Source organism: Photinus pyralis, unplaced genomic scaffold, assembly GCF_008802855.1.
Source record: "Photinus pyralis isolate 1611_PpyrPB1 unplaced genomic scaffold, Ppyr1.3 Ppyr1.4_LG1, whole genome shotgun sequence".
Taxonomy (NCBI): Eukaryota; Metazoa; Arthropoda; class Insecta; order Coleoptera; family Lampyridae; genus Photinus; species Photinus pyralis.
Genome location: NW_022170249.1, coordinates 9,332,382 through 9,349,943, shown reverse-complemented (window position 1 = coordinate 9,349,943; position 17,562 = coordinate 9,332,382). Strand labels below are relative to the sequence as shown.

Genomic DNA, 17,562 nt, shown 5'->3' with positions numbered 1-17,562 from the left:
CAAACGTGACCCAAAGCAGTGGGGTGTATGTCCAGTGAAATGTTTGGAAGCATTTTGAAATTGGAAGGGAATCGTTTCATTAGGGATTCTCAATGAAAAAGGTGCCATACCCGTCTCTCAGTGGAGTTCCCAACTCAAATCCATTATAGTATTTTAAACAAAGCGTTTAGTGGTAGATACATTTCTGGAACAATAAGCAACGCAACCTGTCCAAAATTTTGGCATAACGTGCCAACAACCTGAATTGTTCAAATTCCAGATGGAGAGCGCAAGTAGTATATACTAAATTACGCACGGTGGACAACGTACCTTAAATAACTTATATATCAAGGTAGATAAGTGTCTCGCCCCCCTTCCCCACATATTTCTGTTGCGAAAGTAATAAGTAAAGTAAAATAAACGTTTTGACGTGTTCAAAACACGACCTAAAAATGTAGTAATACATTTAACTTCGCTGTCTCGACCTAACTTAATGTATAATAAATCGTTCTAGGTAAGACAACAATCACACTATTTTACTTAACCTTATTCTCAAAACATTCAACTCAAAACATTATATACTTAAAACTCTTTCGGGCATACTCTCCTCTACTCCTACAGGATTTGCGCTTTTGCGTGCGACACACTTCCTTACGTCGTTAAAATGGGAAATTTACTGTGCTTTACCACTTCAATTTCTTACCTTTCAACCGCAGATAAGCATACGCTGCAATCTGCCTGTAAGCCACTCGCTAAATCTGGTTATCTCCAAAATATCAACGAGTCAAGCGTTATCTATATTGCTCCAGGATGCCTCCTCCTCCTAAAACTAAATCCTAAACAAAAACATAGCAGAAATAGCAACCTTTAGTATTTAGGGCTATATATTACTTTTCCAAAAGGACATCAAAAGGTCTACTACCTACTTCGATCAAAACAACAATTCGATTAGGTACTTGATCACTCGTTGACCACAGCTCGAATCTCAGGCCCAACTTTGTATAAATCCCTAAAAAGCGTTATCTCGACCGTGTTCGGCAAGTTATAGGAATTATGCATCTACTTGAAGCATCAGCCATTTCCATACCTTTCACACCCTCCGAACACTCCTCGGTTGTTCTTCTTTGTTGCAAAGTGATGTGCTTATGGCGTTGTAGCTAACAGACAGCTTACTCGATCATGATAACATTTACGCACAGTGACCTCTGAAGTACCTACTCACTCAACTCGCGCGTACGCTGGCCCACTGTGGTAACCTCCAAGGTGTGTAGTTAATTTTTGACCTACCCTGGTACAAAAGAGCCAGGAAACTTAGAACCTAATGCCGATTCTGGCAAACTTTTATCTGAGTACTGCGCATGCGCCAATTTCAAAGTTGAACCAACCAAATCACTGACGGTCATCGTGGTTGTTGTCCAAACTAATAGGTCTGTTTAAGAAAAAGAGGTATGTTCATCAGTTTCTGTTAAACAGACCTGTTAGTTTAGACACCAACCATGATGACCTTCAGTGACTCGGCGCATGCGCAGTAGTTCAACTTTGTAATTGGCGCATGCGCAGAACTCAAGGTCAAAGTGTGCCAGATCCGGCCTTACTATATTACTAACGTACACCTCCAGGTGCAAAAAAGGCGCCTTGAAATAGGATGGTGGTCGGGTCGCACCCGACCGTGGTCAACCGGAAGTGACATAACAATGAAGATGTTAGCGAATAAAATGTGGCATTAATTGTGGGCTGTAAATTGCCGTCACAAACAGGTGATAGTTCTGCACTTAAAATATCTGTATGGCTAAAATACAATCCCAGGAGATCCTCCGCGAATTAGTCAGATAACCTTCGAGTAGGTGTGGTGTTGAAACCTTTTGCATTGTGTTCATTAATTTATACGTAGTGCATGTGTCAACTCATGACACATTCTAACATATAATTCAAACTAAACTAAACTTATTATTATTATTAAGAAAAAATCAAAAATGTAACCTTGCAGTGGTTAACTATGCCTTTCTGCAAAACTCCGTCTTCCACATTTCAGTTCAGTTTACTTATAACGCCATATACGAGAAACCAAATGCCTACGACATTTACACTTCAGGTTACCCTGAGATTCACGTTACAGTATCTGTGACCACCCATTTTGTAATAAAAGCATTGGGCTAATATCAGTTATTGTGCTGTATGATCTAACTAAGGAAAACTTCCTTATCTATACCGGTGAAAGCTAATAAAATACAGGGTAGGTTGCAATTTCGTTGAAAATATTTTTAGGTTGTAGCCTTAAGAGTCTTACACGACATGCTCCGAGAATGAATTTTAAATATGTGTGTTAATAGTTTGTTCAAATACTTTATTATACAATGCGTCAGAGAATCTACAGTAATTGCGCCATTTGTTACAGATTGACGGTAAGATGGTGTTCGATGTGATTCAGCGTATGGAAGACACGGAGCCATTTTCAGAAGAACTGCTAGCCGCAATGAAACGACTGTGGGCCGACACTGGTGTTCAAGAATGCTTTGGTCGATCAAATGAGTATCAACTAAACGATTCGGCTAAATAGTAAGTGTCTCAGTTTGATATTGAAAAATCATTTTTTAATAATTAGCTTCGGATCACTGTTTTTGTACCCTGAAAAATTCGTTACACTAACGTCTTTCTCAGTTTCTTAGATGATTTGGATCGACTAGGCGCTAAAGACTATCAACCTACAGAACAGGATATTCTTCGCACCAGAGTAAAAACGACTGGAATCGTAGAAGTACATTTTTCATTTAAGAATCTTAATTTTAAGTGAGTATATCCTGAATATTACAATAGAAATATTTATAGTGTGATCATCACTATCTGTAAGTAACGTATTGCTGAAACTTTATTACTCTTGCAACGTGTACCAGCCCAGGAAGCGAGAATTTGACATTTTTTCAAAATGAATATTCATCTTCATTCGTTTGTATGTTGGTAATACAAATTTTTGAAACAACAATGCAAAATAGTACCTAGTAGACGTTCAATTTTGCTTAATGTACGTTTATAAAATATTTTTTATTATACCTGAATCACAATCTCCGTTTTAAACACTCAAATGCGTGCGAAAAAGGGCCTTTAAAACACACGTGCTTTAAAGTTGCTAAGTTGCTAAGTAACGATACTTCAAGTATGACTTTTGAAACTGTCATCTGGATGAAATAAAAAAATCCTCTTAGGTCGCTTTCTGTAAATGCAGAACATTTCTTTGGCTTTTGTACCTATCCTTTGGTTGAAGCTTTCACAAACGCGCGTAATTTAGGGTATGCTTCCAAATCTGTTCCACTTTTTAATCGCAGCATTGCTTTAAAGTTTTGAATGAATGCACCAAAATATAGAAGATTTAAATACCTTTGACATTTCCTTCATATATGCCAGCATTATCGATGCATTTAAGACTTTATTCGTAAGTAACTTCCTATTCATCCATGGAAACAACTTTTCATATTCTTTGTAATAGGCTTTACTGGAGTTGGATTTTACACCTACCAACGTTTGTTTAGATTTTACAACAACCGATTTAATGGACGGTGTATTATCTTTTTCAACGGAAATCGTTTAATTCACAAAGACGATGATTTTTATAAGCAAACGTCAAGTGACATTTCCATGGAAATCGTGAAATTACGAACACCCAGCCCACTTAATTAGACATGTATTCGAGTATAACGTCAATATGACTTCATTGTATTTCCTATTTTCAAATTATACTGCAGGTATAATAAAAAATACTATAAGATACACGTGCATAATTGGTCTTTAAAGCACTTGCAACGTTAAAGGCACTCCGCTTTGCGTCGTGCCCTTAAACTCGTTGCGCGTGCTTTAAAGACTTGATTATACACTTGTATCTTAATATACTATAAAAAATAGGGAGGTTATTGAAATCACTCCAAATTTCGAATTTGAGATTTCACCGAATCTTTATATAGCTACGTTTCAGAAGGTTCCCCAGGAGTCGAGAAATGTGATAAAAAAATGTTTGTATGTACGTATGTGTGTATGTATAATGTACGTGTGAACGCGGCATGATTCTTGTAAACAAGGTCAGTCGAAACTATCCAACCGATTAGTTCAAATTTGGGACAGATGTTCCCTTAAATGGTATTGAGAGCTGAAAAGATTTGGGAAACGATTCGAAAATGGCAAATGCTACCTGATGTTTGGGAATAAAATCGATAATTATTGAATTACGTATAACTTTGTAAGGAGCGGACCGATTTGGCTGAAATTTTATACCAATGGTCTCTCTAATGGTAATTTTGGAAACGATTGGAAAATCCTTTCGCTATAAAACTTTAAAACTTATTATTTATTTGAATAAAGTATAACCAACAAAATTTATATTAAGAAATGCCGTGGAAGTTTTAGGTCGCGTCTAATATTTATTATTTATTAATTTGGCAGCTCACGTTAAGAAATGATTACCTAGTGACTAGTGAGTTGATTGTGTTATTAAATAGAATTTGGTGCGATTGGTGAGGCTGCCATTTTTAAAAGATGAATTTTGTATTAGGAGAACTTGAAATGTCAGAAAGTGTCATACTTACACCTTCTAGCATTTCTGTGATCCTGATACAAAAATTGTCAGAGAGGAACTTTTTATTAGGTGAGTATTTTAATAGGAGACGGTGTCGTTGAATGATTTCCTATTTGCACCTTACGCGTGTCTACCCTAATTGGATAATTAGAACTACAGTATTAGAACATCAAAATTGTTTACGGTCATTAAACAAACAAATTGCAACAAATTCCAACAACTATAAAAGAAAAAGGTGTAAGAGGACACACTGGGGTTCCAATTTTATTGTACGACAATTTATTTGGGGTCAAAGTAATGTCCACTGAACAGCTCACAGCATCGTACGCCCTTCCGTTACCCAAGAGGCTTATTGTGTGTTTTATTTAGCTCACGGAAACGTCATACTTTGCCCTCAGGGATTTGAAGTTCATTGATTTCGTCAAACTAAGAGTTACTTTTGAATAATGATATATAAACCATCAAATCGAAACTTCCGGCATAATATACAGCTACACGATCAGACACATTCTTTTCTGTTATTGTGATCTGGAAGTCATTAATATAGCGATCAAGCGGCGACATCATTAGATGAAGTTTACGAGCAAGCAATAATCCTGTCAAAGTGTAATGCTTTAACTTAATACACTAAAGGCGGTTTGCATCAAAATAGCGAAATAATCTGGATTGTCGTAAGAGAGTGCTCACAATGAGCGATTGGGACGCCTAATAAAAATATATCCATTGGTGATGTCAAAACTTTAAGAGCGAATATCTTGAAAGCCGTTTGTCGGAGGAAAGTTGTCTCAAAGGCAAAATGAATCCACTATCTATCCAGAATGGAGTGTCGAAGTGTCCCCTTTAATCATTTACCAAGAAAGCAAACATCTATAGCATGCTACTACCAATGCTACTACCTTATGACTCAACCAAGCGGTTTACTAAAATTCGCGGTCGGCCGCTTGAACTGTTAGACTTTTTGACGTTTTTGCTTACCATACGCGCGCTACTTATTAAACGCTCACGTAACAGTATTCTGATGATCACACCATAAACATATTTGGTTAAGTTTTAGGTCGTGTTATTTACCTACTCATGACATATTTTATAGGCTATTTGACGTCGGAGGTCAGAGATCGGAAAGGAAAAAATGGATTCATTGTTTCGAAGATGTTACGGCGATTATTTTCTGTGTAGCTATGTCAGAATACGACCAAGTACTTCACGAGGACGAAACGACTGTGAGTACTTGCATTTTTATTTACTCATATTTCTGGAAGACTTTGTGCGCATGCTGTCGACGAGAATATGTTGAAATTCTATCCAATGAATGAAACTTTCTCGTTTCAGAATCGAATGCAAGAAAGTTTGAAGCTTTTTGACTCCATTTGCAACAACAAATGGTTCACAGACACATCCATAATCCTTTTTTTAAATAAGAAAGATCTATTCGAAGAGAAAATTAGGAAATCGCCTCTTACCATTTGTTTCCCAGAATATGCAGGTGAGTGATTTGATTTTTTTAGTAGAATACGGAAGTCATGACAACAATATTATGATTCTAAATGGATCGCACTTTATTCACTTTGAACCTGCTAAATATTCAGCAGGGATTTACCTACGTTACCTACAAAGAGGATTTGATTAGTAGTCGTTTTACTGAATGGGGTGGCGTACGAGAACACTAAAGATTAATATTATCCTTGTTTAAATTCCACACACATTCACCATCCTGGTTTAAATTTTAAAATATTTTACATTAAAAGGCATAGTCCCATTTTGGATCTGAGCATGTACTGTACCGTATCTGTCGTAGAAGCGCGCAAACCAAGTTTCATTGTTGTTTATAAATTTCCTTCGCCCTTGCAGACTCAGTCTATTGTAACGGTTTGTTTCACGGCTGCTAAATTAGTAAATTTTAATTGGAGAGATTGTGGCGAAGTTTCTAATTTAACTCGGCCGTCAAACAAAACAAGAAAATTCGGTTTAACTTGTAAATGTAGCTACCGTGCAGAATGTTATTACTTACGAAGACCTTTACTGTCAATACCCTTTGTAGTATTGTGGTGGCATGGTAGATTAAATTAGGAATTTCATAATACGTTTTATCACAATTAGAGCACGAGGATGGTCGATGGCATCCTGTGGTTAGGGAAAGGGAGATTAATATTAAATTTATCTAACCCAGCAAGAAAAAAAACAGCCCTTCAATAGTTCACACGTAACACTAGTTCTTGATACAAAATTCCGCAAAAATTGTCGAGATACTAACGCGCTTTAAATTTAATAAAGCTTTTTTATGTTAATTTGTTACTTTAATGTAAAGTGGTTTTTTGTCGCACCTTCATCAAAATAAGCTCATTATCATGTAATCAATTTAATGTGATTCTTTTATATTCATGGAATAAGTGTCGGATATAAAGATTAATTTCTAATGACATGTACCTAATTAGAGATTCATTTCATTATAAGTATTATATCTGGATTATTGTAATTATGTGGGTATAGAAATGCTATTGTAATGTTATCAATTTAGTGAAGGAAACTCTGTTATATTCCTTGAGTAGGTATACGTTTTAGATTGTTATGCTTGGTTACAATAATTGTAACGATAAAATAAAACAAGTAAAAAAGTAATCGCAAACGATTTACAAAAAGTGCATTTCCACTTGCATTAATTTCCCATTTGTAAAAATCCGGCCAAAAATATGAAAGATAGTGAAACATCGTGCAATCCATTTTTGACGTGCTACTTCAATTTCAGTTTATAAGAAGAATTTCGTTTCAATGCTTTCATAAATAAGAAAATTGCCACTGCGCATGCGCAAACCTAATTTTGAAACTAACGTTTGATTTTCCTTTATTCCAATCACCTATGTATCAAATTTCATTTAAATGCTTTCATAAATAAAAAAAGTTGGCACTGCGCATGCGCAAAACCAAATTTTGAAACTGGCGTAAAATTTTCATTTATTCCAAGTGCCTATGTATCAAATTCTTCCATAAATAAAAAGTTGGCACTGCGCATGCGCAAAACCAAATTTTGAAACTGGCGTTTGATTTTACTTTTTGCCAAGTGCCTATGTATCAAATTTCATTCAAATACTTTTATAAGTAAAAAAGTTTGCAATTCGCGATGCGAAAAGGGCACTGTGAATTTTGAATCGATTCGACTCAACTTTTGCAGATAAAAGAAATCAAATATCAAAATATTTATGTACATTCAAAATAAAGTCAATGCCTGCATTTCATTGCCATCCCTCTTCATGTTAATAGCAGAAAACCAATGTTAATTTCTTCTTCGGAGATCAGTGCTTAAGTTGTACAACTATAACTGCGTGTCCAAGATAAGGATGTACATGGGTATCTCAGAAACCATAGAGGATACGAAGACGATCAAATTAGGGAAAATTTTCGCAAGTAAAGAGTTATAATATCATGTTATGTACAGGAAACCAGAAAATTCCGATTTCTTTCGAAGATATGCCAGAAAAACCGAAATTCACCCATTTTGTTTTTATTTTTTTATTATGTTTTTTAAACAGATACAAAAAAATCATTAAATTAGTACACATTAAACTAATTACTAATTACGTAGAACTGTTACTTTTTTATCACACTAAAGAACTTTCAATTCTTATTGCCGTGGGTATTAAGATTACCTGAGGTAGTGCCGTAGTGGAGAGACGAATGTATTGCAGAGTTGAAACCTTCTGGACCTCATATCTTTTTCCATGAGTTCAATTAATGGAATTAACTAATCATTTTTTTGAGACCATATTTGATATTTCTGCTGAATTGTTTCACAAGAAGTTGGTACTTGCTTACCAGTATAAGCATGCAGGCAGGCCAAGTATATTGCTGTGTTATTTTGTCTGGCAGGACGAAATTTTGGGATTCTTAACTAGAATGGACAAGGGCGGTTTCAATGTAATTAATTTTTTCTACAACTGTCAAAAAAACCTGTCATTTTCTGACGGATTTCGAAACGCGAAGTACTAGATTTTTTAACGGTTAATTAATAAGTAAGGTGCTATTGACAATGTGCGCGAAATCGTCAACAGTGAAAAAAAGTATTTCGCGCACGTGACAAAGTTGAACTTAAACAGCAAATTTAATTAACAATCGGTTCAGTTACAAAAAATATTGCACATAACGCTAGCGCGAAGTTATTTCGCACATTTGACTGATATTTTGACTCGACTTCGCCTTGTCAAAATACCTTCAGTCTCAATGCGCGAAATTGAACTTCGCGCTCTTGTTATATAAATAACTATTTTTTCATAATCTAAATTTTTGTTTTGTATCGTTCGTTAAGTACATCAACAGAAATTATTGTTACGAAAAAGAGGTCAAGGTTTGTATTGTTTACATTTTAATCTCATTTTTGATTTTATTTAACGTAGATTTCTGAGAATTTTATATCGCTTTTATTCTGTTATCATTGTAAACGCTTAATTTAATTGACAGGTGGATGTTATTTATCGCCTTTTCTTTGTATTTAAAAGACAGAAAATTCTATTTTTCCTAGAATTTTAAGCTTTGTGTTATCTCTTAATGTCGGTTAAAAATTGATTATAAAAATAATTTCTACCTCTAGTTTAACTTACGTTAGTGGGGAAATTTTCTGTTGTCAACTGCTTATCATTGGCTGTTTTAATTTATAATTTTGGAAGAAGGGTTTCCACCTTAAATAGAACGGACTGAGAAGACGAAGGGCTTTTTGCCAGAGTCAACGCAGAACTACGTTTCTTTGTTTTGAAATTAGCGTCTTGAGAGTTTGAAAGCAGATCCACATTTGCTGAAGTTTGAAGTTGTTTTGGGAGTTTTGCCAGTTCGTTGCCAGTCAGTTTGTTTATCTCGCAGAGTTACCGCAGTAGTTTGGATTGTGTAGACACCAGCCAGTTTTGGAAGTTGGTGGAGTTTCTTTGTTTTGAAATTAAAGTGCGTCACTAAGGGGTGGTCGGCGCCGACTTGATTTGAATTTTGTTGTTTTTTTTTTGTATTTGGGAAGCAGTTTTGGACAGGTCCATTGTTTGTGTCTCTTGTAATGTTGCTGTAATTTTTCACAATAATTGCTGTGTTTTGTCTTTCGAACGATTTCATTTCCTTTAATTTACTGTTTTCTTTGAATACCTACTTGCCCAAGGTCCATTTTATTTAATCAAAATTCTTAGGATCGATTTGGGATTTAAGGTATTTGGTCTAACCCACTATCTGGTAGAAGTTAATGGTTTAACTGAGAAAAGAGTCGAATTCCTCCTCTGTGCTGGGGAGAAGTTATGCTCCGGGGAAGATAAAGTTTTGAGCTAGCTAGGTTTGTTTAGGTGCTTTGTGTACGGCCTTTTGGCCTACGGACCGATGCACACAGCATTTTTTATTTGGCGCTCAACGTGGGGCCACAGCAATATTTATCCAATGCGCAAATTTGCACCTATTTATTCTTCATAGGTCATTTAAATGAAATAGGTGCGAACGTAATAAGGAAAGGTAAACGGCAAATTATTACTTTTCTTTCTACTCCCTCTGTCACAAAGACAAGTTTCGCATTTTTGCATCTATCATCCCTTTAAGTATGTTTTAGTTCATTCTGTTCATAGAAGAATAAAAGTGCCAACAGATACAGACAATATGGAGGGTTGGAAATCTATTGCCATACTTTTATAGTGATAATGGAGTAACTACTTCTAACCGACAAGGTCGCATTTAGCGTTATGCCGTCTTTAGTGCGATGCTGGGTGCGACCATTGTATTTATAAACGTTTATTAAAGCAGGTTATTGCAAAAACAATTGAACGCCCCACACCATCTTTGTTTTTGAAATAACTGAGTTTTTGTTTTTACGAAAATGATAGATAAACTGGTTCTCTTTAAAAATGTGAAAAACATTTTTTTAGTTTATTATGCGAATTTAAAGAAAATGCAATTTTAAAATTTATGATTGAAGTTACGCCCTCTGTTGGACATTTTTAGAACTTGACATTTTCCAGTGATTCTTCATGACCGATTTACTCTAATTTTTTTTACCCCTAAGTGACCTAAGTTATACGACGAACGGTTCCCGAGATATGGCCGAGGAATAGTCTTATTGGCCCTAGCTAGAGCCTATAGACTCTACTCAGCAAAGAAATCAGATATCATCCTAAACGTCTAAAAAATATGATTTAATTAATTATACATCGTTAATTGCCCCGTCGGAAAAAGGGGGCCACTCCTGTTTATTGCACATTTTCTTGATTTCCCTCTAGCCCCTCACACCTTTTTCTGCGGACTTTTATACTAGAAAGCACTCAAACAGTAGAAAATAAAAATAACTTTTGACAACATTAATTACTTATTTATTTTCTATCGTTTGGTGTCCCATATTTAAAAATAAGTTCTTATATCTGTCTCTAATTAAGCATTTGAGAAGTAGAGCAATTCAATTATCTTATAGCGTTTTCGATTGGCAAAACTCGTACTGCACGAGTGTTGCACGAGACACTGAAGAAATCCATGTGAAAATTGCTCTCAATGGAACACAAATATTCGTAAATATTTGTTGTCATTTGTCCATAACCTCATTTTAGATTTAGGTAATCGACAAATCTCTATTCTATAAAAAATGACAAACGATTTCAGTATTATTTATGATAAACGATGAGGATTATAAATTTGAAATTCCTGTAAAGGACCAATTTTTGGCTTTCAGTTTAATGAATAAGTGCAACTTTTTGTAAAATAGAAGTTATGGCTAGTTCATCATCTTCGCTATCGCTAGATGACGACAAAAAACTCTCCCAACGCAAGAAACAAATTCAAATTGCCGCACGTTTGTTTTGAAAATTTGTTAACTAGCAGCTCCACGAGCTCTCGGACCTCGTGCGTCGAAATTTGCACTGAATGCGTAATTGTTGCATCACATTTGCCAATGGAACACAGAAAATTGCCCTAAAATTAACAATAGAACGTAAAAATTGCACTCGTGCAGCACGAGTGTTGCCAATCGAAAACGCTATTAGAGAACCCCTAGGAATTTGATTACATTTGTAATGTAACCTAGTGCTACTGCGTTGAATAATCACAATAATGATACCTATCTGTCTATGTTTAAAATGGAGGACATCTAAATACCCCTCATTCAGTAATATGACAAAAAAGCGACATGGGTTTCACACATAATAGGGCAATAATATGCATATTGAGCATTCGAAAAATCAAAGCTGGATCGTACCGGCGTAAGTTCTTCCAACTTTCCACCGAGTTATTTTGAGGGTTTCGAAATGGTCTCTCTATGATTTTTTAACAAATAGGTACATGCTCCATTTAGATCTGTGATAAAAAATGGTTGAGGTTTTTGCCAATTTCCACAAAATAAGACCTTATTAAAGTAAATTAAGCGAAACATTTTGAATGATTCTAAAAGAAATTACTTTTGTAGTACCAGGTAAATAAACCTATGGATATGTTTTCAGGTGCTCAAGAGTATGGTGAAGCTGCAGCGTATATTCAAGCGCAATTCGAAGCAAAAAATAAATCCACAACTAAAGAAATTTACTGCCACATGACTTGTGCAACGGACACGCACAACATACAATTTGTGTTTGATGCCGTCACGGACGTCATTATTGCCAATAACTTGCGTAATTGCGGCCTCTACTGAACACCCTGTGTTTATTATTACTTTTTCTCAAATTACACACAGGACTGTAGTCGGTGGTTCATAATTCAAAAATTTGTAAGTGATCGATATACTTATATTATATGTAACATGGTAAGTTGGTTTTCCAAATTGAACATTTTCACTCTCTAAATTTAAGTGAACTACAAATGTGACCGAAAATGTACTAAAGTACCAAAGCTCGAATAGTGTTCTTTTCGTGTATCATTAATTAATTTATTTAATCGGAGAAACATTAAAAGCATTCAAAATTTAGCGGTAGCTTTATTGTGCTTGCTGTAAAGGTTGTAAAGGGCGTATTTGTTGTTTACAATGTTGGGAAAATTATCTATACAGTGTCGATTATTTTACAAATTGATCCTATCACACAAAATTTTACAGATGCCTATCGCTACGACTATTTTTCTTATTTAAACCGTGTGACGCACATTGAGCACAATATTTAAAGCCCGACATTGTTAAACAAGTGATAAAAATAAATGTGTAAACGATGAATGAACGTATTTTAAGAATGAATGTAAATGTCGTGCCATAGAAACCAAATGCATTTATTAACATTAGCTAGTACTAATTATGTTTCCTTTAACACATTTTTCGATACAAGATATTGTGAGATGCGAAACACTACCTACCATTAAAATTTTAGTTGTTACGACAACACCAAAGCTTTTTTCTAAAAGATATATAAGAATAATCAATCACACCATTATTTTTCCGATTGATCCAAATTCAGCACTTTGTGAACCTCTTCAAGCGTTTAATACTGTTCGTGTAATTAAACTATCAAATTATTGTGTAAATACAAACAAATATATGGAATTAGTAATAATGTAGCAACATTTAGAATGTCGTCATATATTATTTACATTTTTTAAATCGAACATCTTCTTTACTATTTTCTTCTTCTTATACTTATAATTAACATTCCTTTTTTTGACACCTAGATTGTAAATATTTTATTTTTGCTATTTTCGCATTTTGAGAAGTACATATACAAAGTGTGTGTTATACAATAACGATTGGTATTACAAAAGGAAATGCTTAGCTCAAATATTTACAATAAACTATATACCTACAATTTTAGTCTGTGCAGTTTTTAATATAGCAAAAGCGTCTAAAAGCAGCACATTTCACCTAATATACCCATGTGCCCCGAAACACCACAGTTAATCGATGACATCCACCTGGTTCGACGATTTTGTGAATTAGTGATACGCCAATCATTACGGGCTATAAATTATTGTTCTGATTTGTCCATTATTATGTGAATATAACCTTTCGTTGGCACACAAAAAGCTCATTATCGCAACAAAATTGGGCCAAAAGTTTGTAAATAGTATACTATCAAGTCATATGCTTGTGCCATACTTTTTAAAAAGGCTGTAGTAGTTAGAACCTCTTTCACAAATCTATTGTTTTGTTATTTTGAAATTTTAATCATGGTTATTATTTGTACTAGATATATAATCAGTCATAAATGTTTGAAAACTTGTGGAAAATTATGTAACTTATAAATAACGCAAAAATTAGGTACATAAGCGAATTTTCCAAAGTTATCATTTGTTGCAATGTGAAACTGAACTTTTGTATTGTAATAAATATTAGTATTAAGTTTCTCAATTATTAATTAATATGACTTTTGCATTTATATCACACACTATAATGTTCTTAACACTCTCTACTAATAATGCTTAATGTTATGTATTTCTCTGCTTTAAAAAGAATGTTATTAATCATCATGTACATAGCAGTATTGTTGTGTATTTGAGAATTAATGACGTGATATTTCTAGTCAAATGTTTAGTTCATATTTTGGCTATATGTTTTGTATTCAATTTAAAGGGTGAAATAAAACAGTATGTAACATGCCATTGTTTTCGTATTATAAAAACCGTTATCATAGATGGAATCCTTCTTTCTCGTGACGTTTACATTTAAAGATAAACTACACTACAGTGTATTTTATATCTACACCGCTAGTGAAAATGTAGTCCAAAGTGGACGTATTTAAACCTTAAACCTAGGAGACAAAGTACCATAAATATTTATAATTTACACAATTTCGTGAGCTGTATTTCTACTTTTGCTACAACATTCAGTAATTCTTATTTAGCTGGTCTGTTACATACTAATTTTGGAACATTTCCATGTCCATGAATAAATTACCCATAACTATAGAATGTTGAAACAGTTAGTTCCACGTAAAAATTGGTTGATTGAATTGTTGCTTAGTTATAAAATAATTTATATAAGGTAATTATTATAAAGATAATAATAATATTTCAGTGCTAGGTTTCGCAAATGAATAATGTACATGTTTTCCAATATCAAGTAAATGTAACATTCATAACAGAGATTATTCTCTCATTGTATGTTTCTCTGTGATGTGAATATGAAATAAATTTTACCAATTTCGATACTTTTTTTCATTAAATTAACAAAATTTATACTACTATTACTAAAAAAACGTAATACACAAGCAGGATAGGTACACAATAAACGTTCGTCTGTTAATTATTTTGGCAATAAGACCCATGGCATGATCTATTTGGTCCACTTTCATTCAAATCCTTTTCGACTTGGTCCCGCATGTCTGATAAGGGTAACTTGATGTAGTTCTCCTGGCAATAAGACCCATGACATGATTTATCTGATACATCCTCATTCAACTCCTTCTGCACTGCCTCCCGTATAATCCGCAATGGTAGTGCCTGAGTGTAAGCTGCAAAATCAGGTAAGTAATTCCTGATATTTTACTAGTAATAGTACTTACCCAGCAAAGTGACAAATAGTAATATTACCAACATGTGTTTTTTTAAACCCATAATTTATTACGTCGCCGGTACTTTTCTGTGTGCAAATAAACTTTTTATGCTATAACATCGTAATTTCTGTCTATATATAAATTCCTTATCAAACAGTTCAATTAATTATCACTGAATATTTTGTAATTGGTACAATTTGGATTAATATTTATGATTCATTATAAACATTTTATATACCTACCTACGCATTACCCTTCCTCATATTTGTTGCAAACATTTTTGAGAACTATATCTTTAGATGGAGAAAGAATTCATTGGTACTTACCAATTTCCAATTAAATGTTTTTTCTTGGAAACACCTCGTTAGATAACACCGGTTTGGAGAACGTTTACATTATACAAGGTGTTCCTAATGATCTACCCCCAAAAACTGTTTTGACAAAAAACTAAAACCGGTCTATTTTTTATACCGAGAGCGCCAGCGGCCAATTTTTATGCAGAAATAATTCTTTCAACTTTAACACTGTACTAGGATTTAAATTCCAACAAATTTTTAAATGGGACGAGCGTTAAGTTACTCACAGGCGACACAACGGTTTTCATTTATTAAATCGGCCAAGTTACAAAATTTAAAAATCAAAATGGCCCAAAAACGTTCAAACTAACGAATGTATGCTTCTAAATGAGCTCCAATAACTGCCACACAATAATATACAATCTTGACTGAAACCCAGATCTTACCTAATTACCTACAATCATTTGTTTCTTATTTAAGATAAATTGAATAATCAATATTTTTTAAATGCAAATTAAAGGTTAAATTTAACTATTATCCTATATTTCTCAAGACTTTAAATGGCAAGTTGTAGGATTCGAACTCACCATCTGTGACTTGTGTGGTTAGACTCCGAGTCTTAAACCGTTACACCAAAGTGACCATAGAGTATAGACAATGATCAGCACAGACCGCCGGACAGATGGTCCTAATGAGTAAAATTTACTCATTTAGTCCCTTGACCTGTGACCATTTTCTATCTATTACTGAAAATAGAATTAGAAAATTCGCAACAACCGTTCGTGAGTTATCGCCTTCGTCGATTATTCAACCAAACAATCTACGTTTTCGCTACGTACCGTTTGTTTATGGCGCCTTCGTATAAGAAGACCTACTTCGAAACAACAAGTTCTTTATGCTTTACTCTACTTGTATTTTTAATCGATAAACACCTTAATCATTATAGTATCGATTTCAACATTCCCCTTATACAAAAGCATAGTAAGCAATTACATACATACAGTACAGTCCACAATATCGCAATACAACTACAATAAGTAGGTATTTTAAGGAAAGGACTCCTATGCTGTGTGATTGTACGAGTATGACGGTTCCTTTGTATGTTGGGACGTGAGACACAATCGTGATGGGAATTGATAAGACTTAGATAAGAAAATGAAATAAACCAACTACGTCAACAAAATGAAAACAAAATGCGCCAATCAAACACGCAGTTAAACAAATTAATATATAAATCGACTCGAGACGCGAGTCGCATAATAAATACAAGTCGAAAATAAGATAAGTCAATAAACCGATACAACGAAATATCGAAGGATCCTCAGTATTACAATCACTTTTAACGACAATTTATTTTAATCTTACAAAATACATTTTATAGTTAACAAAAATGCATCAAATTCACGTCTTGGGCTTTGAGATAATGCTCTTGGTTTTTTTCCCAACGATCTTGGTGCATAAATAACGATTTTGACATGTTTTGATCAAAATCCATGTGGTCCATAAAAATAGATCAAATTCATGTTTAGATCATTGAGATAATGCTCTTGATCTTTTTTCCAACGATCTTGGTGCACAAATAACGATTTTGACATGTTTTGATCAAAATCCACGTTTTCGCCAAAAATTCATCAAATTCATGTCTTGGGCATTGAGATAATGCGCCTAGTCTTTTTCCCAATGATCTTGGTGCATAAATAACGATTTTGACATGTTTTGATCAAAATCCACGTGGTCGCCAAAAATGCATCAAATTCATGTCTTGGGCATTGAGATAATGCGCTTAGTCTTTTTCCCAACGCTCTTGGTGCATAAATAACGATTTTGACATGTTTTGATCAAAATCCACGTGGTCGCCAAAAATGCATCAAATTCATGTCTTGGGCATTGAGATAATGCGCCTAGTCTTTTCCCAACGATCTTGGTGCATAAATAACGATTTTGACATGTTTTGATCAAAATCCACGTGGTCGCCAAAAATGCATCAAATTCATGTCTTGGGCATTGAGATAATGCGCGTAGTCTTTTTCCCAACGATCTTGGTGCATAATTAACGATTTTGACATATTTTGATCAAAATCCATGTGGCCTCAGAAAAATAATTTAACATTTTTGAATCACACACATGCGGTTATCAAACGTGCACGTTATCAACTCTTTCAGCATCAAGATAATGCGTTTGAAAGCTTTTACAACTCTAAATTCATGTGTAAAGAATAATTTTGGGTACATTTTGCTCTAAAACTTTTGACCGAGACCACAGAGAAGAGTTATATTGAATTGTTACACATCTAAGAGTCATAGGGAATAATCTAGCGAAAGT

The 17,562-nt window shown here is 34.3% G+C and overlaps 1 protein-coding gene and 1 long non-coding RNA gene across 4 annotated transcripts in view; one reads left to right on the top strand and one right to left on the bottom strand.

Moving 5' to 3' along the window:
* The window catches only part of LOC116159057 (guanine nucleotide-binding protein G(o) subunit alpha), a 165,395-nt gene extending 151,314 nt beyond the window's left edge, over window positions 1–14,081 (top strand). For 2 of the 3 annotated variants that reach the window (XM_031472062.1, XM_031471987.1), the window contains exons 4-8: window positions 2,375–2,535; window positions 2,638–2,766; window positions 5,631–5,760; window positions 5,870–6,023; window positions 11,974–14,081. In XM_031472062.1, coding sequence (XP_031327922.1) covers window positions 2,375–2,535; window positions 2,638–2,766; window positions 5,631–5,760; window positions 5,870–6,023; window positions 11,974–12,161 — 762 coding nt within the window. In that variant the 3' untranslated portion in view covers window positions 12,162–14,081. The remainder of the gene's footprint in view (window positions 1–2,374; window positions 2,536–2,637; window positions 2,767–5,630; window positions 5,761–5,869; window positions 6,024–11,973) is intronic. The other variant, XM_031472128.1, reaches the window with a different exon arrangement.
* A 326-nt stretch (window positions 14,082–14,407) lies between these two features.
* On the bottom strand, window positions 14,408–15,109 carry LOC116159246. Its single transcript, XR_004142931.1, has 2 exons — window positions 14,953–15,109; window positions 14,408–14,901 (listed from the first exon to the last, which is right to left on the bottom strand). It is a non-coding gene; the product is annotated as an uncharacterized LOC116159246 (long non-coding RNA).
* Between the last annotated feature and the right edge of the window lie 2,453 nt (window positions 15,110–17,562).